This window comes from Venturia canescens, chromosome 1 (genome assembly GCF_019457755.1).
Source record: "Venturia canescens isolate UGA chromosome 1, ASM1945775v1, whole genome shotgun sequence".
Lineage (NCBI taxonomy): Eukaryota > Metazoa > Arthropoda > Insecta > Hymenoptera > Ichneumonidae > Venturia > Venturia canescens.
The window spans coordinates 27,507,836-27,534,022 of NC_057421.1; the positions used below are offsets into that span (position 1 = coordinate 27,507,836).

Genomic DNA, 26,187 nt, shown 5'->3' on the forward strand with positions numbered 1-26,187 from the left:
GTGTTGCATCGTGATAACGTCAAGTTTCTTGCTCCTGTTTTATGACCCCATTGCATCTTGCATGGTTTTCCTTCGTTATCTAACTCTTTCTCTTACTTCTTTACCGTCGCTCTGCCATTCCTTGTTGCTTTTGCTATCTTACCGGCATATCCAACGGCGTGAACAAACACTCCTATCTTGGCACTCGTTTTGATCGTCGTGGTCGTTTCCTTCGAGTAAAGCTCGGTGTAGGGGGTAATGCTGTGAATGAAGTGAGCCATATGCCGAAGCGGAGTAAGGGAAAAAGAGAGAGGAAAATAGACAAGCTGAAACAACGATATCGTCGAAGAATTACTGCTCGCTACTGACTGTAAGAGACAGTGCACTTCGATCGAGTCACCTCCGCCAAAGCTCTCGACCATTTTTGCTCTAGTTTTCCCCTGTCATAGGCAGACAAAAATAAATACCCATGTACGAGCACACACGAGGCATCGAATTTGGACTCGGCCAACCCTGGCTTATTCGCATTTCGTTCACAAATTTCGTTCCCTTGTGTCTTTTCGTCGTCTCACTGAACCTTTTGACTACATACTTTTACCGTGATTGTTGGAAATCAAATGTTTTCCAACGTAACAAAAAAACAGCTCCATACATTTTTTCAACTCGATGCACTCTAGTCCACGATTTCTGGAGCTTCAGCCCTTCAATTATACGTCAATCGGAGGGAATGCAACTATGACATTCCAGCGAAAAATACCAGTCTAAAAACCAACACAATTCGATGAAAATGATATACTGATGAAAATTCCAAGGGATCCGTGAATCTTTCTCGCGACCTAGTGAATCGAGGAAAGAAATAGCAACTAAATGAACTATGGAAAATGGAAATTTTATAAAAGTGGTGGGGAATATCAGGTGTTTGGGTTGGAATGGAAGGGAGAATTGGAAATATGAACGTGGGAGAGCACGAAGCCGTCCAAGAAAGAAGGAGAGAGATAGACGGGGAGACATCTGAGCGAGAAGACTCGGAGACAGATTGTTAAAGGAGTGGGGAAAATTTAATACCAGCCCCCTTCCCTCCCCCCCCTCCCCCTCCTCGTTCCCTCGACGTTCGTATACACGCGTACAGTACACACGACATAAAATCTTCACGTGGATGTTTCATGTATACAAATCGCCCACGCGCGGGCTGTTACGCTTGACGTTACATAGCCCTGCTGCCGCTGCTGGACATGAAAGTGTAGTACCCCATCTAAACCGAGCGCTTCATTAATTAAACCTTGAATGTAATATCCATAAATTTACTTTTGGCCCTTCGACGTTCTACTCTACCGTTTCCTCTATCGTTTGTAAATATCAAGCTAAACATATTCAAATTGAACGTTGCTCTTCGTCTGGTTACACAGCCGGAGAGCGAAATGCTTCACAGGTATAGCGAACAGTCGTGCCAATGATGCAGAGGTTTCGATTGAGCAACAGCGTTGTGAAACCGTACTTTATAGCAACTGTGTTTTCGAGCGGTTTCTCTAATGAAAATGTCTTTGATCGATCAATGAAAAACGAAAAATCGAGAAAATTGATAAAGAGAAAAACATAAATTAGCGGTGTTTCCAGGGAGGGTACGAACATAATAACACATTCGTTTGTAGTGTATAGTGATTGCCATTTAACGCTCGATCGCTGATTTGGTTTACCTTTCTATGCAAGCCTGCGAGTTTATCTTGCCCTTCACTTTTGTGTACAATTACTTGCTTATCTCACATAGACACCAACACAACTTTGACTCGTCGCTGTCGTTCCCGTTGTGCAGATATAAATCTGTAAATATATCTATGGATATGTATATTGTCTATGGGTTGTTTAAGATCGAATTGACGAAACGTGATTGAGAATTTCTTGCTCACTTCTGTTTGTCTTGTCACGTTTTATGATTTTTCAAAAGTCTTTATTTAAAAAAAAAAAAACACATTTTGTAGGGCATGTCTTATGTTTTTTGTTCTCGAATGATACTCCAATAAAAAATTCCGTCACTGTTTAATTGTTAAAATATTTATTGATTTAGTGATTTCCTAGCCTGTTGTAATTCGAAAAAAACTTTCACCGTGATCATTGCTGCCCGTGAAAAGTACTCAACACTAACGATAGTCACCGGTGAACTCGGTACGAATTTTTAAAATAAACTGATAACGGAAGAACTCGAGAAAATTGGATTGCCGGTACATGATGTTCCAATATTTTATTATGAAAAAGAGAAAAATAACATTGGATAAATTTGATCGTAACTATTCGACCTGGAATCCCTCGTACGCTCGGCAATAAAAAGGTTTTCACGTTGTTTGCCGTGTACCTTGCTACACAGCAAAGCTAGACGAGAGTTCAGTCGTTATATTTCTTATTTCACGATTTCTGTGTTTTAAAGACACGTGTGTCTGTATTCGGGCGAGAAAAAACATGGAGCGAAGACTCGCGAGGGGAGGGGGGAGCGCGGGAAAGGGGCACAGATGAGTATTGACGAGGAATCAATTTATGTGTCGATGCAGCGAGCCCACACAGAAACTTACACACTTGGCAATCTGCGGATGGCATTTCCCACCACGTTCACCCGAACACCTAGACCTCATTAATTATTATCCTCATTCTCTCTAGCTATCCTTCCATATAAATATATGTGCAAAGTTGTCGTTTACGCCCGATCTTGACTCGGAGATTCTCCGCAATAGTAATAACAGTATTAGTAATATCGATAACGATACGATGCGTCAATTGTATGCAATTTATAATGAAAACTTCGTGCAGACTGCGTAAACGCATACCGATTATCCGCGATAGCGCAACTTTTGCGAATAACAATAATTATAGTTGAAAACGATTAAGCAATCGGTATGAATTATCGCTGGAGGATCAAGTGTCAAATGAATATCAAGATTTTCCGATCTAATTCATATTTTTTCGAATGATACTCGAAACAGTCACTTCTCTGGTCAGAGGGAAACCAGAACTTGCAGTACGGCACTAAAATTTTTAATGTTGGAGAAATTAGCAACTTTAATAGAGAATAAAGCAAAATTTTTAAACAATAAATGAACGATTTCAAAGTGTATTTGAATTTTTTTCTTTCAGCTTGGGTCTTGGGAAGATTTATGTGCAAGACAGTGTCGTATATTCAGGGAGTCTCAGTTGCGGCATCGGTGTACAGCTTGGTCGCTGTTTCATTGGACAGGTAAGTGTAATCCGTCAGATGCTAAATATCACCATTAATTAAAACTAATAGGGACAATTAATTAATGCAGCAAATTGATTTTTCGTCGCATGCTCACACACGCGACTTGATTTTACTGGAGGCGATGAAACTTTTTATATTTTCATATAATGTGCACTCCAGTCAAGATTAATTGCATATGAAGAAGAAAAGAAATTGACGAGACTGGCAAAGTGCCCTCTTTCGTTCTCTACGAGACGGAAGTTCGGGGTCGTAAGAGCCGCGAGTTTTGCTCTTTGGCTCAGGAAGTATATTATACAGTCTTCGTGTATGGCTTTATTGCTGGAGAAAAAGACTGCCGATAAGGGCGGATCACCCAAATATTCACTACTTTATAAACCTTTTGTGATTTTTTTTCTTTTTTCCTGGGAATTTTGTACTTTACTACCCTTCGTTGCGTACTTTCTTCGAATCCTTAATAATATCAAGCGATACTGTGATCACGGTGTAAAAATAAAAACGATTATTTCTCCTGCAGCCAAACCATTTCTCTGCTTCGAATCTTTGTATGCGTGAACGTATCATTGAATCGTGGAAGAAAAAAAGAAACGGTTTTCGATACCGTCGTAAAGGTCGACCATAAATTCCATATAAATTTGTATATAAAATTTATCGTTTACACTATCATCCAAACACACGTTCACATAATATTTTTTCGGTGAATGTGCCCCGGTCTAATCACAATTATTCATCATTTTTTCCCGCGACGAACCAGAGCTTTGCAATGATTATAGACAGATTTATACATTTGTGTATTGTACCTGGAACTGATTTTATTTGCTAATAAAAATAATCTAAGAATCTGTCAGGCGTATATATACGGTCGTTGATACAGGGGAAGGAAGAATAGAGAAAAAATGATGGAGGTACTAACGATATGTAGCTTTTTTAAGATTGACAACCGACGATTGTAAAGGATTTTATTATTTTCTCACCTATCACGTTTCGCACCCATTGCAGATACACAATACTCGTATGGATACACGTACTTTACTGCGCTATCCGCCATTGCAAGGGATTTTTTTTCATCACCGAACAAAGTTATGAGCGGCATTCCGCGCCATCACAGGTTCATAGCCATCCTGCTTTCAGCCATTTTTTCACCCTCCTCTGCTCTTCTTTTATCGTCTTTTAACTATTTTTTTGACATTTTTTTAATGAAATGACAAAGCTCGATTCCAGACCTGTGCCTCGTTGCGCCTTAACAATTCGAATCGAAGGGAATTTTGTAGGAGGCAAGACAGATATTTTATGAGCGTCGGTTTCAAACGGCTCAAATTTTGTTTAAATCGCACTTTCGTGCACTTTCCTTTCATATTCGTGACAAGGAGAGTTCATCCGAAATTTATCAACGCCCCAGATGCTCGATTTTCGAAATCTCGCATCGAAGTTCGTTCACTCACTTGTGCGGTAAAATGGCTACCGTGGTTCGTCCGCCTCAATGTTTTACTGACCGGAACCTCCATGCCAGGTGTCATTACACAAGCTCGCCTACGTTCGTATTTTTAATAATATTTTCGTTGCTGCGTAGAATCTACGTTTTTGATTTATGTACAAGCCTGTCAAACGAATTGGGCCAGCATCAAACATGGGCGTGACTTCGGCCAAACGAGTCATTCGTACACAGATTAATTTGCAATAGAATATGTTCATCGAAGCTTTCGGAAAAAAGAAAAAGACGAAAATTTACGAGCGATAAAACAACAACGTACTGGTCCCGTTTTCCGAGGATTTCTGACTCAGTCATAATCGTTGAATTTTGCTACACGCCACTGCGTCAATCGATCGTCAATAAAGCGCTGGAAATTATGTTAACGGTTTCCGAACACGGGGAACTTCCAAAATGAAACAATTGATTTCTGATTTGCCGCTTGAGAGCGTCACAGACAAGCAAATTACAAAAATTCGAGCACTCCGTGGCCAAGCTATCTGTAAAATGCTGAAACTGAGCAAAATACAACTTTTATTCGTACGATTATACATTAAAGGATGAAGCGTAAAAGTGGAAAAGATATTCCAACAGACACGTCATGTGTAACGAAAAAAATAGAAATCGAAGGAACAGCAGTTTTGGTGCACCCAAGAAAATATTGAAAATCTTCAATCCGACGATAATAAATCAACGAAAAATGAATGGTGCTTTAGCTGATGTTGTTTCAAGATATATAGATGATAACAAACCATTGCGGAGACTTTTCTCTTTCGTTCGAAACTCGATACCGCGGGATTATATTTTCGCTCTCTCGTTATACATTACACTACAGCGTCCTACTGAAAAGTATACCCAGAGACACGCAGCAGCACTAAAGCCAACCACCAAGCGGCTTCCTAATGTGTCGTAACTGCGGCTTAAATTTATATTTATATATATGTAATATCTCGTAAAGGTACTTGCATTGTCAAAGAGCAATGGCCACACTTCGTATGTTACATAAGGGGCGTGTCACACTTTGGTAATAACAGTTCTCTTATCGATTCTTCATTCGATTTACTAAAAGATATATCGTTAAATTAAACGGTAATTGAAAGAGGATAAAAAATGTGTATTGCAAAATACTGGTGAATATAAATGATCGAACGTATTTATAAGAGTCGTAGGAAAAGTAAAATAATGATTCTGTAAAAATGTAACAGAATTGCAGCCCATTTTTAATAGCTTTGCAATAAATTCATCGTAGTCGAATAAAGGTTCGATCGTGTACGGAAAATTCGATGAATTTGACTCTGCATGAACGCATTGTGCAATGTCTTTTTAACGCAGTATTCACGTTTGTATTTTTCCAATAAGAGCTATTAAAGTAGAAACGTTGCATGGACAGAATAATGTTATAATTTATTGCAAATTGGATATTCTCTCATTCACGCGTTTTTAAAAATGAATTTGATCGATAAGCTAGTGTCTCTCGATCCCTGAATACTATCTATCGTACGGCTATCCCATAAGAAAACAGCCGCGGTTACTTAACGTTGAATGAAGTGAGATACGAGATATTCTCAGTCTGGACAGGGGTTGAAAGTCAAGATTATTATTATTCCGGGTGATCGTAGTGGCGAAGCTCGACGATTGGTCAAACGAGCAATGCACTTGCAACGATTCTTGAATGACGATTGGCTCGTTGTACCCCCACGTACAACGATAAATCGGCTGACTCAACTATTCGCTCCATAGCGTCATGCTGTTCATTCCTCGTCACGTGACCAAAATTATCTATATATTTTCCATTTTTATTTCGTTCGTTTTATATAAATTGGCTGTGAGGCTTTGTATCGACACAAATTTACTGATCACCAAACAGTAAACTACCCAACAATCATCAACATGTTCAAGCTGGTAAGACGAAAGCATTAAACCATTACGCATTGAAACTTTTACATTTCTTATAAACTTTATTAATTTATACTTATTGTCTTGAGATTAACTTCTATTTACTTGTAAATTCTTATTTCACCACGATTTAATTTTCTCAAAACACTTCCACTTTGTTCTTCTGGCATTAACAAGATGAGCACAAAGTCCACAGATTTGGTTTTTTCAAGCTCTTCCCCAGTAACGAAATATCGAATTTTTTAATGAAATATAGAATTCTCCAATTTTGTGTATCATTCGATTTGAGAAGTTCGATGGAAATTAAAATCGGCATATTCTCATTAAAATCCTCTTTTATTTGATACAAAGATACAAAATAAATATTCTGAGAAAAAAGAGCCTCGGATCGTCTATTCGAGACGACATCTTCATTCGGTAACCTTTACTCCATCGAGTTGTCTCAATAGTTGTGAGATCGTGCCATTACATTCACTACACGAGAAAGAGCGAGAGAGAACTGAGGAGATTGAGAGATAGAAAGAGTAAGAAAGGAGCACACAGAGAAGGGTCACAAAAATGCGTGTGAAACGAGTGAGGTATGCACATTGTGTATTATCTAACCACGGGTCCTGGGTGTCACACCGCTTCGAGATCCGAAAGATTTCGTTGCAAAATCGCTGTAAAGCCCTCCTGTATAAAATTACAAAGATCGAATCAACATAGCGATAGAGATATATCTATATATCCATGAACATGCGAATAAATAATCAAGGGATACTGATATATGCACGAGGAAAGAGACGGAGGATTAACTCTAGCATCCTTGCACAAATACACTGATAATCGGAATGCTGCTTTTAGAATCTTTTGCACTATTCTGTTGTGTCCCACGCCATTCTCTCGGCGATTCTTGTCTCGCTCTTGATCGCGTTCCCCATATATCGATTCGCCTGTTCCATGTGCACGGCGACTCGCTAATAATCAGTGTAGTGCTCGCTCGACTGGTTTCACCTCACACATTCTCTTGGGTATTACAATTTCATAGGCACGCGTTGATTTTGCATAAACAGACGAACAGAAATTCTGTATTCAAACATCGAATGCCGGGATGGTAATAGAAGAAGTTACAGAAAATCAAAGATTGTTATGTTCAGAAAAATAATGAGAAAATGAGAAAGTTATCGGAGCTGAGTGTTGTAAATATCGTGGAAACAGGATTGCACGGTGAAAAAAAAAAATGAAACAAGTAACTTGGACTAGAAATAATCTAATGGAAGATGAGGAAAATGGCTGTGTGGAAAGATGAAACGTAATGAAAAGAATGTTTAAAAAACTTGTGATAACAGGCTGTTCTCGCTGCCGTTTTGGCCGTCGCTGCCGCCGCCCCCGGTGGATTGACCGGTGTCCAGGTGAGCCATGGTCTTGGACCGATCCACGCTCCCCAGGTCGTCTCCCATGCGCATCAGTCTTACGCGCACGTCGTCGCTCAGCCCGTTGCCCCGGTCGTCCACGCTGTACCCATCGTCACGCACACCGTCCTCAACTCCCACGCTCCCGCTCTTGCTCTTGGACACGGAGGTCTCCACGGTCTTCACGGCTAAGAGCCCAAACAACCACTCAATTTCTCCCACATTCAACATCCAACAGAGGGTTCAGCGATAACATCCAGCCGATGATGAAGCAGACCCAAAACACCACAATATCAGCAGTCACCGACATCCTTGCGACTACGCATCAACGACGATTACCGAAAACAACAAATACAAAATAATCCGAAATTCCCTTTCGAAAGAAACGGTCTAAGAAGCAAACTAAAAACCTGCAACAACGGTCTTTTTCGATACTCTAATCTGTGGCCATCTATCGAATACAATCATTCCCCCTGAACTAAGTATATTCGTTGTTCTTTTTGTACTTATCCGTCAAACGCATTCGTTCATCGAGTCATCGAATTTTCCAACACTTCCTTTGATTTTATGTTTTTTTACTCATCCCCCCTCCCCCTTCCCGTCTCTTCCAGAATAGTCCAAACACCATGGAAATTTTTTAAATAAAATTATAATTACGATTCCAAAACACGCATTCAAGAGTGAAATTGGGAGAACCTTTCTCGCGTTATAATCCTCAAATCCTTTAGTTCGTAATACGCTCGTTCGAGCTGCTGCTGCTGCTGCTGCTGCTGCTGCTACTACTGCAAGCCATTCTCTTCTTCTCATCGTTCCCGAACAACGAGCGTTTTATCGTACTATCAAGTGTCCTCTATACATGTAAGTGTGGCTGTGAGTGCGTTTGTGTGTACTGCGAGAGTTTATAATCGAGCTGCTCCAGGGGATTCCTACTTTGATGTAGCTCTCATTCGCTGTACCGGCGAAGAGGAAGCGACAGCGAGTGTGAGAAGGAGCACAGGACAAACTCTGGTAGAGATTGTCGTAGAGTTTAAATTTGATCTTGTTCGATACGCTGCATAGGAAATTCAAACGCACAAACACATTTTGGCTAGTTGTAATTTTACAAGCATTGCACGATGGAATTGCTCAAGGAGAAGAAATAGGTGATTGGAAAAAATTGATTTAAATCAACTTCCATTGATTTTGCATTGCATTTAATATAAATTTAAAGTCTCTCGATACAGCCGAACTACTTTTTTTCTTCGTAAAATATTACATGCCCAGGAAGGATATTATCACGGTTCGATAAGGCACCATTCGAAACTCATTTTTATAATACTTTTTAAGAACGAAACAAATTTTGTTGAAATATCTCTTTGTCGGCTGTGAAGTTTTTATAAGACGCGGTGGCGGCTTTTCGCAATGTTTTTATACGATTTGCGTGATGAGGACCGTCCTGCTATTTCTGCACGATAGTCGTCGGAATATACGAGTATCGTAGACGCATCCATTTCACATGCAAAGTGGCGCAGTAAAGGAGGGAAAAGAATGAAGATGGAAGAGCTCGTGCACCGTTGGAACAGGACAAAATCCAGCCAAATTGCACATTTATCTTGATTACTTTTTTTTTTCGCAGCAGTGTAAAAAAGCTCTCGATGCGATTTTATAATGCGTTTATTGAAATTTGCTAGCGACGCAAATCGATAATACGTGAGATGGAAACGAAAGACAAAATATTTGCATACGTCTCCTTAATAATGATGCGGAAGAAAAACGGAAGGTGGGTGGACCCAGCTCAACCCTGGATGATAAGGCAACGGTGCAAACCCTGGATGCACAAACTTCACATAACTCGCCGGTAAAACTAGTGGATGTCCAGGCAACAGGGGTGGATATGGCGCACCTTCGACGTTGCTCGATGCGAGAGCAAGGATAAAAATCATCTGGAAAAATAAGAACGAAAAAATTCTTTTTGTCGGCCAGTTTTTCATTGAATTTCATATCCGTTTCACAATGAAGCAAACGATAAAAACTTTGTCAATGAGTTCAATGATGCTTTGAATTTGTAATATTTCTCGATTTTGAGAAGTCAAGAGACCCTGTGGCGGTTCAACGCCGAGTATTCAACGGGAAAGCTTGCACGAGTCCTGCCGCATATGCTCGTATACACTCGAATATGATAGTTTTCGGGAATTTTTTTTTTCACGGCGTAACCAAAAAAAATGGAATCTCTCGGCAAAGTTACAGCAATGAAACTCAACGAATTACACCACTCGTACTCACCAGGATACGAATCATGTTGCTGGGACAAAAAGTTCTCTCCGCTGTGCAAATTCTTCAAGATATTTCTCGACTCTGGTATCGAGCAATAGGAAACCATCGATTTTATATACCCATCGAGAAATATGTCCTTCGAATTTCAACGATGTTGGTCATCTCCAGTTTTGCTAATGTAATTTATTTTCCATGGTTTCCCGTGCCAGGTCTGACCTTCCGACGTAACTTTATATCTGCGTATTTCCATCGATTTATCCGTAGCTGTAATCGATCGCGAGTTCCCCTAGAGGATTATTTATTATTGTTTATAACAAAGCTCACGATCAACCTTCGAGGTACTGCACACAATAAGTACTTCGCGGATTTCCTGGTGCAGTGCAAGATTTCCTCGGTAATTTATACGAGGAAGATTTACGACTGAGGTCGTACACGTAGTCATGATCTGTCGACGAGTCGCACATCGGGACGAAGAAAATCGGTTCAATCGGACTCATATTATTATAACGTTTATCGCGTGCAAAAGATCCGCAAGGGGGAAAAGCGAGTGTCTAAATAATTAACGCGTTTGAAAATAATGCCCGACCAATGGATTGGCACATTGACTGTATTAAAAGTGTCACAACTGTGCTATCACGCGTAATCTAAACGACCACTTGATTTCGATAATAACGTACTTATAGTAGAAATAGCTTTTCGAATATTTCACGACTGGCATTCCAATTAGACACACAAGTTTAAAGCCATCAATTATATCGGGAATTGATTAATCGATGCGGCCATAATTATGTAGAAAATGTACTGTAATTTTCTCGGTCCATTTTTTTTGTAATATTTTTCGTTCGTACCATCACCGTTGGGTAATGTACCTTAAAGAGCAAAGCCCCGCTCTCTTGTCCATGTGCTTGTTGCTCAGACACATGTGAGTGCTTGCAGGCCAAACTGTACGCGTGCGTGAAAAATGCATTAGAGCATGACTAGGGAAACGTTCAATTATTCTCATCGATTGTGTATAAAACTTTTTCCACCTTCTATTCTCGGAAGAAGTTCGCCGGAGCGTGACGAAAGCCATGGTTATGCACTACGTATATGCCGGCTTTTAAATCGGCGGGCGAATGTAGTTGTATCTTTCCGATCCCTCCGCTTGAACAACGTGACGACGCGAGTAATGTACTCTTACCGCGGATTGCTCGAGTACAAACGAATAAACCGGTTGCGGGCGTGTGCCCCCCGAACATTTGGTCGATACTCCTCTGTGATCTTACGTGGATCGAGGCTGCTCGTATTTTTCCAATTGAAATATCAGTGTAATTCGAGCATGCACCTAACGAAGTTGTTGCTGGATGAAACGAAGTTTAAAACGATGTGCTCACACTCACTGTCGCGTTTACATGTGTTCCAGGTTCCTGGCGATATGGTGGCCTCTGAAGTGTCAGATAACGAAACGACGTGCCCGAATGTTGATCGTACTAATATGGTTCATCGCACTGACCGCGACATCGCCTTGGCTGCTTTTCTTCGATCTCGTAATCGACGACGACGATCCCGAGCTGAGGTTTTGCGTTGAATCTTGGCCCCGCCCGCAGGATGGTTCACTTTTTTTTCTCATTGGCAATCTCATGCTGTGTTACGTTTTACCGATGATTCTCATATCTCTTTGCTACATACTCATATGGATTAAGGTGTGGCGAAGACACATACCGACCGACACAAAGGACGCTCAGATGGAGAGGATACAGCAAAAGTCCAAGGTCAAGGTTGTGAAGATGCTGGTAGTGGTTGTTATACTGTTCGTACTTTCGTGGCTTCCGCTGTACGTAATATTCGCTAGAATAAAGCTCGGCGGTGAGAGAGCTGATTGGGAGGAAGAAGTATTGAAAATCGCAACCCCCATTGCTCAGTGGCTTGGTTCGAGTAACTCCTGCATCAACCCGATTCTCTATGCATTCTTCAATAAAAAATACAGACGAGGTTTCATGGCGATATTGAAGAGTGGACGTTGTTGCGGAAAATTGCGCTACTACGAGACCGTCGCGATAATGTCATCGTCGACGAGCATGAGGAAATCATCGTACTACGTCAACAACAATAACTCCTCAACGAGACGAACCTGTCACGGGCCACCGGTCCATCAAGACAGCAACGTATCTTACATATTCAATCATACCGGTGTTTAATGCACCCTTTGAGCAACGATGAGAGTTCTTGTCGCGCGCACTTACATTACGGCAGCATTATATGTGCACCAAAGAATCGCGGAGAGATTCGCGAGTCTCGCAACGAGTCTCCCGAGGTCAATGGAGTCTCCGTCGAAGCTGATGAAGAAGTGTCCTCCGTGCCTGTGTTATCAGCCATGCAGGATACACGGAACGGGTTTGAAAAAGAGTCGGTCTGAGATTATGGGTCGGACATGAATGCGCGCGCGCGCGTCTTCGCGCGTTTCCCCGCTACATTGTCACGATCGATCGATCGTTACTCGGATCGCATTTAACGCCGGATGGAAATATCTCCTCGGTCACCGAACAAATACAAAGGAAATTATGTTACCTTTCGTCTATACTCCAGTATATTCGCACGAAAACGCCTTGTTCCAACCTACGATATAGCCCCTCGTCCTTCCTTGTTAAAGGAAAACAAATAAGCTTTCGAAGACCAGCGAGATTTATATCGAGGTTTCAATTCAATATTGTACGTGCTGTATACACGCGTTGTTTGTCCTTGTATGCGTGACTATTTACGCCTGAGCGTCATGCTAATTATCCTGGCTGGCAACCTATCGTATCATGTCGCAAGACAGGCCAAGTATGACCGAATCATGTCTCGATAATGATCGATGTTACCGGCTTTCGAAATTTGGATAAAAATAAGATAAATCCGCTGAAGGAAGCCTCGGCAGCGATGTGCTACTCGATACTGTTGAGTGGTTTGAGTGTATTTTATCTGTAACTATCCTCGTCTCCGGTATCGTACGCTCTAGGTTGTACCAACTATCCAATATCATATCCAACGGGGAATAACGAACGTGTGGCAAATTTTGCCTTGTCGCATGTGAGAAGATACGCCGTCTGTATATTTTCTTACAAAAAAAATGAGGAATGCCCATCCGTACTGAAATTGTAGAAATAACGAGGAGGATGAGCCTGTCGAAGGAAAAATTCAACGAAGCCATTATTCTCTGATAGGTTTACGTGCAAAAAAAATTGAAGGATCCTCGAAGGTCGCGGATGATACCGAAAAACTTCCCCCCCCCCCCCCCCCCCCTACAGAACGAATACATCGATTGTTAATTTGTTTTTTTACTCTCGACAATGTACTCATTATATTGAAAATATGTACGTTAAAATATGAATTAGTCTGCGTTAGGCAAATATTGGAGGATGTGTGAAGAAGGCGTGGCAAAATCATTCACCCCGATTAGCTATTATCAATACTACGGTTATTATCTGCTATGTGGTAGCAGAAAATACTTTTCTGCGAAAAGACATTAAAAGTGAGATAATTAATTGAAAAAAATGGATTAAAGAAAAAAAACCCTAATTAAAAAGTCTCGAAGTATTTGGGAGAATTGTAGAATTTCCTCAAAGGTCGCGCGGGATTTTCACGAATAGAGCACTTATTTTCGTAAAGTTTGTATACAAAGGAAACAAAAGATCAATTCGCATAAGTAAAAAGAGATTCGATTGGAGAGAATAGGTTTAGATTTTTTCCAGATTGCACACGGGCAGCTTAACAATAAGGTGAGTACACGCGTGTACTCTATAACGTAATCCATTGTGATAACAAAGAGAAAGAGAAAAAAACGTTAAATGTTTTGGAAAAAAAATGAGACGAAACGAAATAATATGCTGCGAGAAGTCAACAGAGGCAGTGCGAAATAGTACGATAATTTATGGTAATTTGATGACACTGATGAAGGAATATGAAACATCCAACGATAACTCATGATAATAATGTTAATATGAGATTGATAATAATAACAATAATGATACTTCTAATAACCGTAATGATAATTGGGTCCCTCCGTCTCCGGCATATGAATGATTATGGTTCTAACTGGATTTAAGGTTGAGGAATTACGAACTACAAAGTGATTCAAACAGCTGACTCAGGCCCCGCATGAGTATCCGAAGCGTGGATATCCAAACTCAATACTTTGATAATTTTCATCGACAGTATAACAATACTAATATTAATAATCATTATAATAACGATAACAATAATAACAATATTATTATGAAATGATCACAACAATAATAAGGAAAAAAATTGAATGAAAATTATCTGGTTGCAATGATACTTTAACGCTTCGTTCCCTATTGATTAAAAATGTATATCATTCTCAATAATGCAAAGCTTTTTAGGCGTAAAACTCAGATGATAAGTGATATCACAAGTTAAAATGGGGAAAAACAAAAAATCAAGTCGACCGTAAGTATCATTCGTTTCCCAACTACGAAGAACCCATTCGAACTACGCGGAATTGTATTGATAGTGTTAAGGCGATTTCAATCGGTGCACACATTATTTGTCAATGGACGAGAAAAACTCGAATGCACAATCTAACACAAGCCATGCATCGAGTCTTTGGAATTTCGATACTTCAAAAAACACGTTACCGTCGATAAATGAATGAATTAAAAACTTATATCTGTTTGATCTGTTGTTGCGACGTTGATTGATTGTACTATTTTGACACCTAATGAGATGGTATAAAAAAAAAAACGGAAAAAACCTATTCGAAGAAGTGTTTTGAGATACTGAGATGTGTGAATATACGGACGCGATCGCTGGTGCAGATTGCTACTCGCCATACCAATTGTTAAAAATGTCAAATTCTTTCTAACCAAACTATCGGAAATGAATCCGAATGGATATGAAAAGAAAAATAAACGAAAAGCACGCATTCCTTTATTTTCGATTCAACCTCGCTCGCTAATTAGCCGTTTATCTAAACGATTACAGAAGGAAAAGCGAACATTCAAATTATCTGTTTAGCGATAATTTATATGCATGTATGTTTCTAAAAACGAAAATGTGCAAATATCGGTTTTCATACAGGAATTTGTTGGAAGATTAACAAAACTAATAACCGTTCAAGCGTAAAATCGAAAACTTTGTGAATTTTCTATCTCACTAATCACGATCATTTCGTTGTACTGCTATCGTAAGAGATGAGATGAAACAATTTACAGAGATTGAGTCCATCCTGATGGGAGCAAATTAATAGAGAGAAGTCGCACATTCGGAGCGAGTGAAGTGCACGGAAAATGCATCGAGTATTTGTCAATAATTTACAGCTCTTGCAGAATTCAAGCGAAAAGGAAGGAAATGTCATGACGCATTCATCTTTTAATTTTGATGTGTTTGTCATTAAAATAATTCGTTTAATGGTCAGTTTTATCGGAATTTTGATACAAATTGTATCTGTTATGCACTGATTTATCAAACATTCGATTCTTTATGACAACTCTAATGCGAGAACATGAAATTCTCCCGAAAATATCCGATTTTAAAATGGAGGAAAATTCCTAAAATCAATCTTATAATGTAGACTTATGAAGAATAAATGTAACACTGTTAAGGAGGTTGGAGCGTGCATCAAAATCAAAGATTACATTTCTTCGAATTTTCTCAACATCGGAAACCGAAGATACGAAACCATTTCATGTGCGATTCGTGCAGACTTGCATGGGCAAAGTGTCGACACATGCGCATTTTTTTTTTCGATAATGTAATCCCAAGATGAATCATTACAAAAGAAGAATACGTACACGAATTAGATCGTCGAAAAGTCCAAAACCCAAAAAAAAAACGATTTGTTATCGAATATGTACCGAATTCGAAAATCATGAATTTCGACAAGCGAGTAAACCGTGTAATAAAATTGCGAGCATCCACTTTCAGTTATGTATAGGTTGAGCTGTTGTCGTGTATTAAGGTAGTGCATGGTCATGCGAAGCGAGTGATGCCATCAACTGGCAAGCTTGCCGTTGCTACGATATAATTCAATTTACTATTAATTTATGATAACAATAAATGACCTTTTCGTTTGAATGGACTTGAAGTTTCATTCTGTGACTCGTGAAACATTCATAGACGCACTTTTTAAAAAATTTTATTCACTGTCAATGTTGTATTTACTCGAGATGGTAGTGACACAATCGAATTTGTTTTCGGTGATAATTGAAACAAAATGAATAATTTTGCACTTAAACTGTACTATTTTAGGACCTGATATGATCCGAATTCATGTCTCGCATACATTTTTTGAAGACTTCGTATAAAGAAAATTTTGTAAATCGTCATTTGACTCAACTGGACCATTCCAACCTCCTTAAAATAAGTACGATGAAGAAAGACTAATACTAAATTTGCGGGGAATAATGTACTTGAAGAAAAAAATAATTTCAATGCATTGCACGGGCGCACTTAAACCTGCAGTATTTATAAGATGAAAGAAAAAAAAATCATTGATCACGAGCATCTGACCCGGTATACCGTGGGCAGTTACTCCTAATCTGTGTATTATTATTTCGAAAGTTTTTTACCTAGGTTCAAATGATTCTTTGACGTTATGGTGGATAGACTCTGGCTATCCAAATAACAATGAAATAATAGAAACATATTAGATAAGGATAATTATCAAGAGATTTGAAAAAGCTGAAAAAAAACTTTTGGTCAACGTGGAGCTGGTGAAACGCACCTCCATGGGTAAACAAATTCACTTTACCACAAAACGGTGAATGAATTTTATTTTAGAAAATTAACTATAATTGACGAATGTCTCGAAATTCACTACGAGTTTCGTACGAACGAATAATCCCTGATATTTGTCCGACTAAAAATTATTGATTAAGCATCTGTTGTATCCCTACCGCTTTATGATGACGATAATTGTACCAAACGAAAGGGAAAATACAATAAAAACGTCAAAAAATAAATAAAAATAAACAACACGAAAACACAACCCGAAGGTCACAACTATAAAGTGTGTAGATCAAAGTCTGGCGTTTGTTTCAGCTTCAATTTGGGTATTGCAGCTGTAGACGAAATGATATTGTAACAATATTGTAACACCGTGTCACTCGTAAAACAAATACAACATGGATTATATCGTATTTTCTCAAAAAATATAGATAATAAAATACCTTGATTATGAGCAAACGTTTTAATCTTTTTCTCCTCGTCTCATCTTTCCGAATTATTTTTCATCTCATGAATACTTTTCCTATATTCTATTTTTCGATGAAAAGTGTTCTTCTGATCTAATACAATCAAATATTCATTTTTTCACAAACTTCGTCTCAAAAACCATCGAATTATCGCGTCTCATATTAAATTCAAGTATGATGGTAAACTCATTCTTCGAAGAATGTTGTAAATTTAACGACAACAATGGGTATGGGTCACCCAAGTTGTGCAGCCTGCTCCAACGTGGCCAATACTTGGATAGGTGACCGCTTAGCCAAACACTGGCTCGCGTATCGATCACTGAGCGCATGGGAGGCAATTTTTCTAAGATTCTGATGAGACGCGATGTAAAAAATTCTCATCGCCGATACACTTTATTTTTGATCAGTTTGAAAAAATGTTTGAAATTTTGTGGATTCTGAAGAAAATTGAACTGACCGTGGATGTACTGACGCGGCATGAACTCTACTCACAAACCGCTTATCTTGTAACTGTCATTTGGAAGAATTTCAGCGAGAAATTTGTTTCGATAGCTTAGGGAGAGCGGTTGGTCCGATCGACAAAGACTCGGGCGGCCCGCAATCCACGGGTCCCGGGTTCGAATCCCGGCCAAGACATCAACGAAAAATTTGAAAAAATTTTTCAAGTGTTTTTTCTGCTGTGACCCCGGGTGGTTCGGCTCCACCTTTATAAATCCATGGCCTAATAACACCTCTATGTGATACGTGTGCGGTCGGTGTACGACTTTGGGGGCCTCCGTATAGACGGTTCTCATCGTGCGGGATGACCCTCTAGCCGTGCACTGGCTGGCGCAACGTCGTACCACCGTAGAAGGAGGTGCATGATTGGAGCACTTCTGGTGGAGGCGCTTGAGCGTGTTCGCACTGCCACCGGAGGGGATCAACCAAGTACGGGCTGTATCGGCAAGGTTTTCTACAGTTTTCCTTCGCCCTCGGAAAATGCGATACAGTGGGGAGTAAGTCGGCTGCAGCCACAATGGGAGGGGAAAAAATGGAATGAGGGAAGAGGGAGGGTATTGTAAGAAGGCAAAATGCCGCAAAAATAATATTGTTTCGATAGCTTTGACAAAATTGCAAAAGATTTATATTTCCTGTCAGACGCTCAAATGAACTATAGAAATATGAAATTTGTATTTACCGTCGTTGGTCTAGTTTTTTACGTACACGTTCGACTCTTTCAAATGAAACAACTCTGAGTGGAAATTTGATTCGATTTCCCTTGCAAAATATTTTACAAGATCAAAAGGATCACATTATTCAAAAAAATGTATTTACTAACTCGTTGCTGTACTGCGTGCTGGATCGACTCAATACTTCGCCTGGCAGTAATTGAACAGCGAATAATTTTTACACTTGTGCTGCTGGTGGGGTCGACGCCTTAGGATCTTGATCGTGAGCCAATTTGCATAATAAATCATATGATAAGATTGGCACGAGACCTTTCCGTTATAAGTGACGTTGATAATTTTTTGATTCTCCGACGATTGTCACACGCACCCTCGCACCTTCTTCCACATGACAGTCTTCGAGGTTTAATGGACTTGGAAAATTGAGTTTAAAAGCGTCTTCAATTCAAACTGCACTATGTGTTTAACGAAGAGAAATCGAGCGACCTGCGGTAATGGACGCTCAATTATCGAGAGGGGGTTGGGGCTCGGGACTCGTCGTTGCCTATACCACAAAGAGTTTTCTAAATGCTGCAATTTTCTCCAGTTAAAGTCAATAGCGTATGATGCACGGGCTGGAAAATAATAACGAGGTTCCTCGCCACCGGTGTAGAAAGGGGATCGTAGTGCATGCTGTTCTTTTATACCTCTCGCACAAAAATAATGGTGTCTAAAAGGAACAGATATCGCTCGGTAAACTTAACACGATTTTACATGAAAATTGTGGGATTGTGGGTACCCCGAAGCATATTCGAAAAAAAATTATTGAATGTGGCCCTCGTTTATGCTGTGGCGGCTATTCTCTTTGCAATCGCAGTCGAAGGCGTCGATTTGTACTATGTTCGAACTGATTTTGACGTGCGTTTCATTCATGTTTGGTTATTCTGGCGTTTTTTTTTTCTAATTATATTTCATAGTTATGTGAAGTTGTCGATAAAATACAATTACTCTCAAGTGATGTTTCTAGGGTGTCACGTATAATCTTTGCGCAACAATGTTACTCCTGAAAATCATGATAAAGTTTGCGAGCTTTGTGTACTACCGCGATATCGTGTACAACATCATCGATTACGCTGAGCGAAATTTTTGGGAAGTGGATTACGATGAGTACGGCACGAGCGTCTTAAAAGCCTGCGATCGAAAGGGGGTAATGCTTATCTATACTTTCACTCTAATTGTCCAACTTGGCGCAATCAATTATATTTACACACCGATTCTTGGTAAGTTTAAGTTTGGTTTAGTTAAATATGTCTATAATCATGTCGATTTATTTGTTTTTTACAAAACTGAGTTCACCGAAAATAAGATCCAACTGTACATTCATGATTTACAGCTATAAGTGACGTGTGTGTACGTTGGTTTTCATGTAGTCAATAGGGTGTGGTATTTACTTAGTGACGAAATGTTTTTTTGACTGTTCGACTGAGAGGTGCAATCGCACTTTTTGTGCTCCTGGAATTATCCATGGCGTTCTTATACTTGCGCCTCCAATATGCTTGAATGATTTTTTTTCTATGAGACTGACAGTGCTCCAAGTAACCGTGAAGAGTTCAGCGTGCTATTTCGATGGGGAAAAAGAAGGCAACCAAAAGTACTGCTAACACAAATTTCATTAACATTCAAGTGATGTTCGTTCTTGCTAGCAACCTTCCTTGTTAACTCACAGATCTCAGCTCTTTCAGGATGTCCTTCTCCGCTTATCGAAGCTGAATTGGGGAGAGTACCCGAGAAAAGTTTCAACCCCAAATAGTGTGCACCCTATTTTCCGATCGAAGTTGGAATCCAGATGTCGTAGAAACTTTTGTTAGATTCTTCAGAACCGTTAGATCCTGTGTGTTGTTAGATCTTTTGGATTTAACAAAACAAGTTTTCAGAGGAATGCTGTTCTTCCTCGAACTTCTTTACTTACATTCTTGGAAACGATAACATCAATAAATAAACGTTGGAAAACGGTACTCGTTAAATTATAACGTCATGTTCATCATAATGTTCTCTTTGAACCAGTAATCGAGGGATCTGTTATTGATACTCTGCTGGAACTGCCATTGTCCTTTGTACGTTGTCTCGACACATGAACATTTTTCAAGATGAATGGAACAAATCCTTTCTGAAGATGGTTTGTTTGAGATAAAAACTTGAAATTTCAGTTGAATTTTAGTTCCAAAACATTTGAGATGTTTTGTTGAGATGATGATAAAAAGGGGCTGAGCTTCTTTTGACTCGGTTGAACGAACGGTGGAGAAACATTTAACTTGCAAAGCTTGCAGCTATCGTTCTCGTATGAAGGAGCGTAAAACGTGTTTTTTTTTTCTTTTGAACTTCGTTGTCCTCTAGAAAACCGTGGAAGAAACGAAACCGACAGGATGCTACCTTTCAAACTGTGGGTCGATTTACCAGTAACAACCAGTCCTTATTACGAGATTATTTATACAATCCAGGTACGACGTTCGGCGGAAAGAGCATTAAGGAGTAAAAAAGAAAAACACAATTATATGTTTATTTGAGGGATAGCGAAGCTTATACGGAACTTACCTTGAACTCGAGCAGTCTCTCTCGACGATACACTCGGGAATCTGCACTTTCTGCTTCGACAACTTTGTGTGCTGTTTCAACATTCACGTTGCTGCTCAGATAAAAATAGTCGGCCACAAATTTGAGGTTGTCGTTGACGAGTATCTCGAAAACTTGAAAGACAATATTAAATGTTTCAAAGACGGGATGTTGGCGCGAGATCTATTCGCGACGTGCGTCCGTGAACATCTGAAGCTCGTTCGGTACGTTGAAAAAATGGAGCAGGCATTCACCTGGATACTCCTCGGTCAACTTTTACTCTCGAGTATAAGCATTTGTATCGGGGGATTCCGATTTGCGGTAAGTTTCATTCGCTCTTATATTTTGGGTGTACACTGAGAAAAGAAATTCTGTGGTCGCGCGACAAACGAATAAAAACATTCGGTTCATGGTACAATGTGGTCCGGTCATGTCAACTTACAAAAACTGTGAATTCGCTTGAATAATATGTTTCTCTGACTGGCCATTAGTTCCAATCGAATCGCCGAATCAAATCGAATATTGCTTCACTAGTTAAAACGATCATTGGTTTTATTTATGTTTACTTTTTTCGTAATTTGTAATGTTTTTTCTTCTGTGTTTCTTTTCTCAGTTTACGTAAATTGCGTACACGGACGGTTTCTGGAATAAATTGTTTCACTACGATCTTTCAACGAATTTATTGTTTCCATAGACTTGTGACACTATAAGAATCAAAATTTTCTTCTTCCCACATTGTTTCGGAAATATATTGCAAATATATCTTTACACGTGGGCGTGCAATGACATTAGTTACGAGAGCAGTGGTTTGTCAGCATGTGTTTACAACTCAAAGTGGTATTTGTTACCCAACGATGAAACTGGCAGGATGATCAGACACGGAGTTTTGATGGTACTCGCCAGAGTACGTACACCATTATCTCTTACAGCAGGCAAATTCGCTCCTGTTACTCTGGAAACATTTAAGGGTGTTCGTATTTTTTCTTTTATGTACTCTTTCGAAAAGAGTGATTTTGAAGAATTTCTCATTTTCATAGATTGTCAGTACGGCTGCTTCGTACTTCACAATGATGCAACAAATGAGCTCATCGGACGCATGAATGCATTTTGCCTTTCAGACAAACATGCAACCACTGTTTATAATAATTAGTGATTAAACGAACTTACCTGTAAGTAAAGCTCTATCACAATTGTATGAGCGTTTCTATAATACTACCATTATACTACAAATGTGATCTCTGAGGGAGAGGCGTGAAATACAATCAGTGTAAAAGGAGAAAATTAGCTTTCTGAATAGAATTATACGAAATAAAGTGATCTTTTATTATTTTTGTATGTGTATGTATAAATATACATACAGATATATATTGTAAAGGTGTTTGCATCCAAAGCAAAAAACCCACTCCATTCGACCCGGGTTACCCGTATACTCGAATCTGCTTTCAGTCTGACCTTTTTTTTGTAGAATGAGTCACAGTACGATCTTATTGTAGAGAGACTATTTTTTCGGCTGAGAATCATGCAAAATAAAGTCCAAGAGCGAACATGAAAATGGTTGTGATAATTCGAAATGTGAAATGGACATAAAAGCAGTCTTCGAAAATCGCTACTTTTTCACTATATTTCGCAAAAATATTTGAAAAAAAAAATTTTCAGCGGAACTACACCATTGAAAAAGTGATAGCAAAAACATTTGACAAGGTAGTTAACTTGTTTTTTCCATCACCGTTTCCATGATTAAACCGTGCAAACTCACTGATCCATTGCCCCAATATTACTTCGCACAATCCGAGTCTGAAACTCAAAATTTAGATTCATATAAACAGGATTAAGCACTCATTTTGTTTCGAAAGATGTGATTAAAATTTTATTGAAAAACAATGAATTTTACACTAACGATGACCGATATGTATTTTCTCACTGTTCTCAATAAATTATGTTCTCAATACGATTGAAAAGCAAGAATGATGAGAAGAAAAAAAAATTGGAAAGGAAAGTATCGTAACTGTTAAAGGTATACTGAAAACTATAAGTGCGAAAAACTTTTTTCTTCAACTCAAGGGAGTGTCCGATTCGATGATGGACGTTCGAAAATTAAATCGATCAAGGGGTGTGTCAAGTTTGACGTTTGGGAGGTATCATTATCGTAGAATATTAGTCAGTAAGCGCGAGACATTATGTTCGGAGCGATAGTGCCAACTTTCAAATCGAGACGGGGAATCCCTGACTCAAGCTGCTGGCCACGATGGCTTCGGTTTCAAGGAACCAACTTTCTATCAAGTTAACACGATTTTTTTTACGAGTCGTTGGATTTTGGATATCGACCAGTCCAAGACAAAAGTTATTTCTTGATATTGCACTTGCGTATTCGTCCGCCATGGTCATATTCGCAATCGGTGTTTTAGCGATGGATTTGTATTACTCGAGAAATGATTTTTATGTGAGCGTTACAAATTTTCAATGACTCTTCTTCATCAAATTGATCAATAATTACTGTCGAAATTTTCAATAGGAACTCGCGTACAGCTTAACGAACATTATAACGATGATCATGATTCTCATTAAATTTTTTACATTCGCTTTCGAGCGTGAAAAATTCATCAACCTTATACAATATAGCAAACTGAATTTCTGGGACGCCGAATACGATGATTTCGGATCGAAGGTTCTCGACGATTGTGAAAAAAAGTGTGTTCTCTTTGTGTTCACGTTTACGGCATTCGCTCAAGGCACTGCTTGGAGTTATATGTTAACACCGATTATTGGTGAGTTGATGTATCGGTGAAGATTGTGTCAACCTATCTATGCGATATGGAACAGATCATTCAAATTGCCTACAACCCAATTCGAAAATGTCAAAAAAATTAAATGTATCAGACCGTAAATATACGTCAATGAATTAGTATTTGGTGGCAATAATTTTTTGTAAACGTTCGTAGATAATATTGGTAAAAATGACACGGACAGAAAGTTCCCCTTCAATATCTGGCTCAACATAATACCATATTCAGAGACACCGTACTTTGAAATTCTCTTCTTCATAGAGGTACCCGGAAGTGAATATTAGTACCTTAGTTTTATACGATGAGTTCATTCAGTAACAAAACTTTCCCTAATTAATGAAATACGAGAGTCGTACATGTAACCTAGTGTCTCGTTTATTCGTATTTATATGTTTTTTTTCACTCCTCGAACGAATATTTAAGGCACTTTCGCTCTATCACTCTGGGATCTGTTACTTCTGTTTCGACAATCTTCTGTGTATTTTAAATATCCATGTTACTGGACAATTCCGTATTCTGCATCATCGTTTTGAAAGAATATGTGATATAACCATCAAGCCCGAATCGTACAAAAGCGAAAAAACTGAGATCAAAAACGATGATTATCTACGGGACTCGCGGAGTTCATTGAGAGAGCTCGACGAATGTATCAGACAGCATCAATCGTTAATAAGCTTTGTCGAAGATATAGAAGCCGTTTACACGCTGATAATACTCGCCCAAGTGCTGTTGTTCAGCATTCTCATTTGTCTCGTCAGTTATCAGGCATTTTTGGTAAGTATTTTATTCTTCTGTTCAACGTTTGTAATGAGAGTGTGGATAATATTCACAATTATGAACTCAGAGTATCAAAATTACATGGATAAACCGTTAATTCGTATTTTCATCGTAGGTCGGAGGGCCTTTTTTGCGAAGGATAATTTTTTTGGCACACAGCTCCGGTACTTTTACTCAACTGTTTATGTTCACCCTCACCTGTCAGGAACTGCGAGATGGTAGTATTGAAGTCGCAGATGCCATATACAAATCAAGGTGGCACCTCCTGCCAGGAAATGATGTGTTTACCCAGAGACTGCGGAAGAATATCATACTTATTTTGATGAGAACACGACGTCCATGCTGTCTCACCGCATTCGGATACTTTCCGATAACTCTGGAAACTTTTATGACAGTTGGTTCAACAATTTGTTTGTCTATGCATCGTACAGTAAATATTTGCTGTAAAATAATAAAATACTTGCAGATAAATAGCACTGCAGTCTCGTATTTAACGCTTCTGAAACAGTCTGCTGAAAACTGAAAAAAGACTACGATCTGGATGAAATTTCGACTGCCACCCAGGAGGGAGCTGCTCATGGTCAGTCAACTGGTTTGAAGAACTATTATGTTCAATTTTTTTTAGAAACGACTAAAAATGACTGAGTTTATATGTCAATGCAATCTCGTACATATACAAAAAAAACAATATCAACATAATAAACAAAGCAGTTTTAGCATATCGGTTTACCGATATAGCCTAACGAGCAGTAAGTGATCACCAACGATGGCTGCGCGTGTAGAAAAATTTTGGGACAACCAAGGTAAACTTTTTTAAATTCTAACTCTAGAAAGACGTGTGAGAAAAATTTCCAAAGTGGTTTGGATATTCCGTCCGTTGGATACTTTTTTGTAAAATGATTTCAGAAAAATGTTTAATTGTCGGCATTACGGCCACGCGAAATGACGTAAAATGCCTCATATTTATTTATTTTCTATCGATGTATTTCATTCTCATGTTTTATAATCGTTATAACCTCGCCATATACTGAGAAAAAAAGTCATTGATTCAAAAAAATATAGCATGTATTCAATTAAATCTGTAATTCAATAGTGCCACCGAAATGTAAGATCGGTACAATTAAATGAATATATTGGAAAATGTAGTTCATTAAACTACATATTTTTTTCACTAAATAGCAAATGTTCTTGTCCAAATACTTGATATTATTAATCGAACAAAATAATTGCTCATAAGAATAGAATCTGCATTCGGTACGATAATGCCAAGCACTGAAACAAGCGTATATTAGATTGATTGAAATGAATATGTATTTCAAATCAGTAAATATGAAGTTCACATTTATATATACTTCAATCAATTATCAAATCGCATAAATCGAATAAACGTGTATTTGATATGATAATTTCTGTCTTTAGATGGATCACATAAGTAGTACAATTTATTAATTCTGCAAACCAGTGGAATGAACATACTATTAAGGAGGGTGGCT

At 38.9% G+C, this 26,187-nt stretch overlaps 3 protein-coding genes and 1 long non-coding RNA gene across 4 annotated transcripts in view; 3 read left to right on the plus strand and 1 right to left on the minus strand.

Annotated features, from left to right (window-relative positions):
• LOC122412525 (neuropeptide SIFamide receptor) overlaps positions 1–17,366 on the plus strand; it is a 37,830-nt gene extending 20,464 nt beyond the window's left edge. Inside the window, exons 2-3 of the mRNA XM_043422117.1 lie at positions 3,100–3,199; positions 11,610–17,366. Of these exons, the coding sequence (XP_043278052.1) occupies positions 3,100–3,199; positions 11,610–12,384 (875 nt within the window). The 3' untranslated portion in view covers positions 12,385–17,366. The remainder of the gene's footprint in view (positions 1–3,099; positions 3,200–11,609) is intronic.
• On the plus strand, positions 6,526–8,621 carry LOC122412531 (uncharacterized). Its single transcript, XM_043422128.1, has 2 exons — positions 6,526–6,569; positions 7,892–8,621. Exons 1-2 carry the CDS (start codon positions 6,558–6,560, stop codon positions 8,144–8,146), a joined length of 267 nt encoding a protein of 88 aa, XP_043278063.1. The 5' UTR covers positions 6,526–6,557; the 3' UTR covers positions 8,147–8,621.
• LOC122412536 (uncharacterized) lies at positions 9,590–10,396 on the minus strand. The gene is made up of 2 exons (XR_006261376.1): positions 10,217–10,396; positions 9,590–9,876 (listed from the first exon to the last, which is right to left on the minus strand). It is a non-coding gene; the product is annotated as an uncharacterized lncRNA (long non-coding RNA).
• Positions 17,367–19,012: 1,646 nt separating the features above from the next.
• LOC122419314 (uncharacterized) lies at positions 19,013–25,261 on the plus strand. The gene is made up of 11 exons (XM_043433752.1): positions 19,013–19,442; positions 19,552–19,804; positions 20,919–21,022; positions 21,132–21,455; positions 21,829–22,102; positions 22,172–22,283; positions 23,754–23,899; positions 24,074–24,180; positions 24,341–24,691; positions 24,810–25,088; positions 25,161–25,261. Exons 1-11 carry the CDS (start codon positions 19,215–19,217, stop codon positions 25,215–25,217), a joined length of 2,235 nt encoding a protein of 744 aa, XP_043289687.1. The 5' UTR covers positions 19,013–19,214; the 3' UTR covers positions 25,218–25,261.
• The last annotated feature ends 926 nt before the right edge of the window (positions 25,262–26,187 follow it).

Bases quoted from the DNA above. Each gene is read 5' to 3' on its own strand.
- LOC122419314 (XM_043433752.1), top strand. From the start codon at position 19,215: ATGCTGTTCTTTTATACCTCTCGCACAAAAATAATGGTGTCTAAAAGG. The intron at 19,443-19,551 runs GTGCGTTTCATT...TGATGTTTCTAG, and splicing joins ATGTTCGAACTGATTTTGAC to GGTGTCACGTATAATCTTTG. The intron at 23,900-24,073 runs GTGAGTTGATGT...AAACGTTCGTAG, and splicing joins TATGTTAACACCGATTATTG to ATAATATTGGTAAAAATGAC.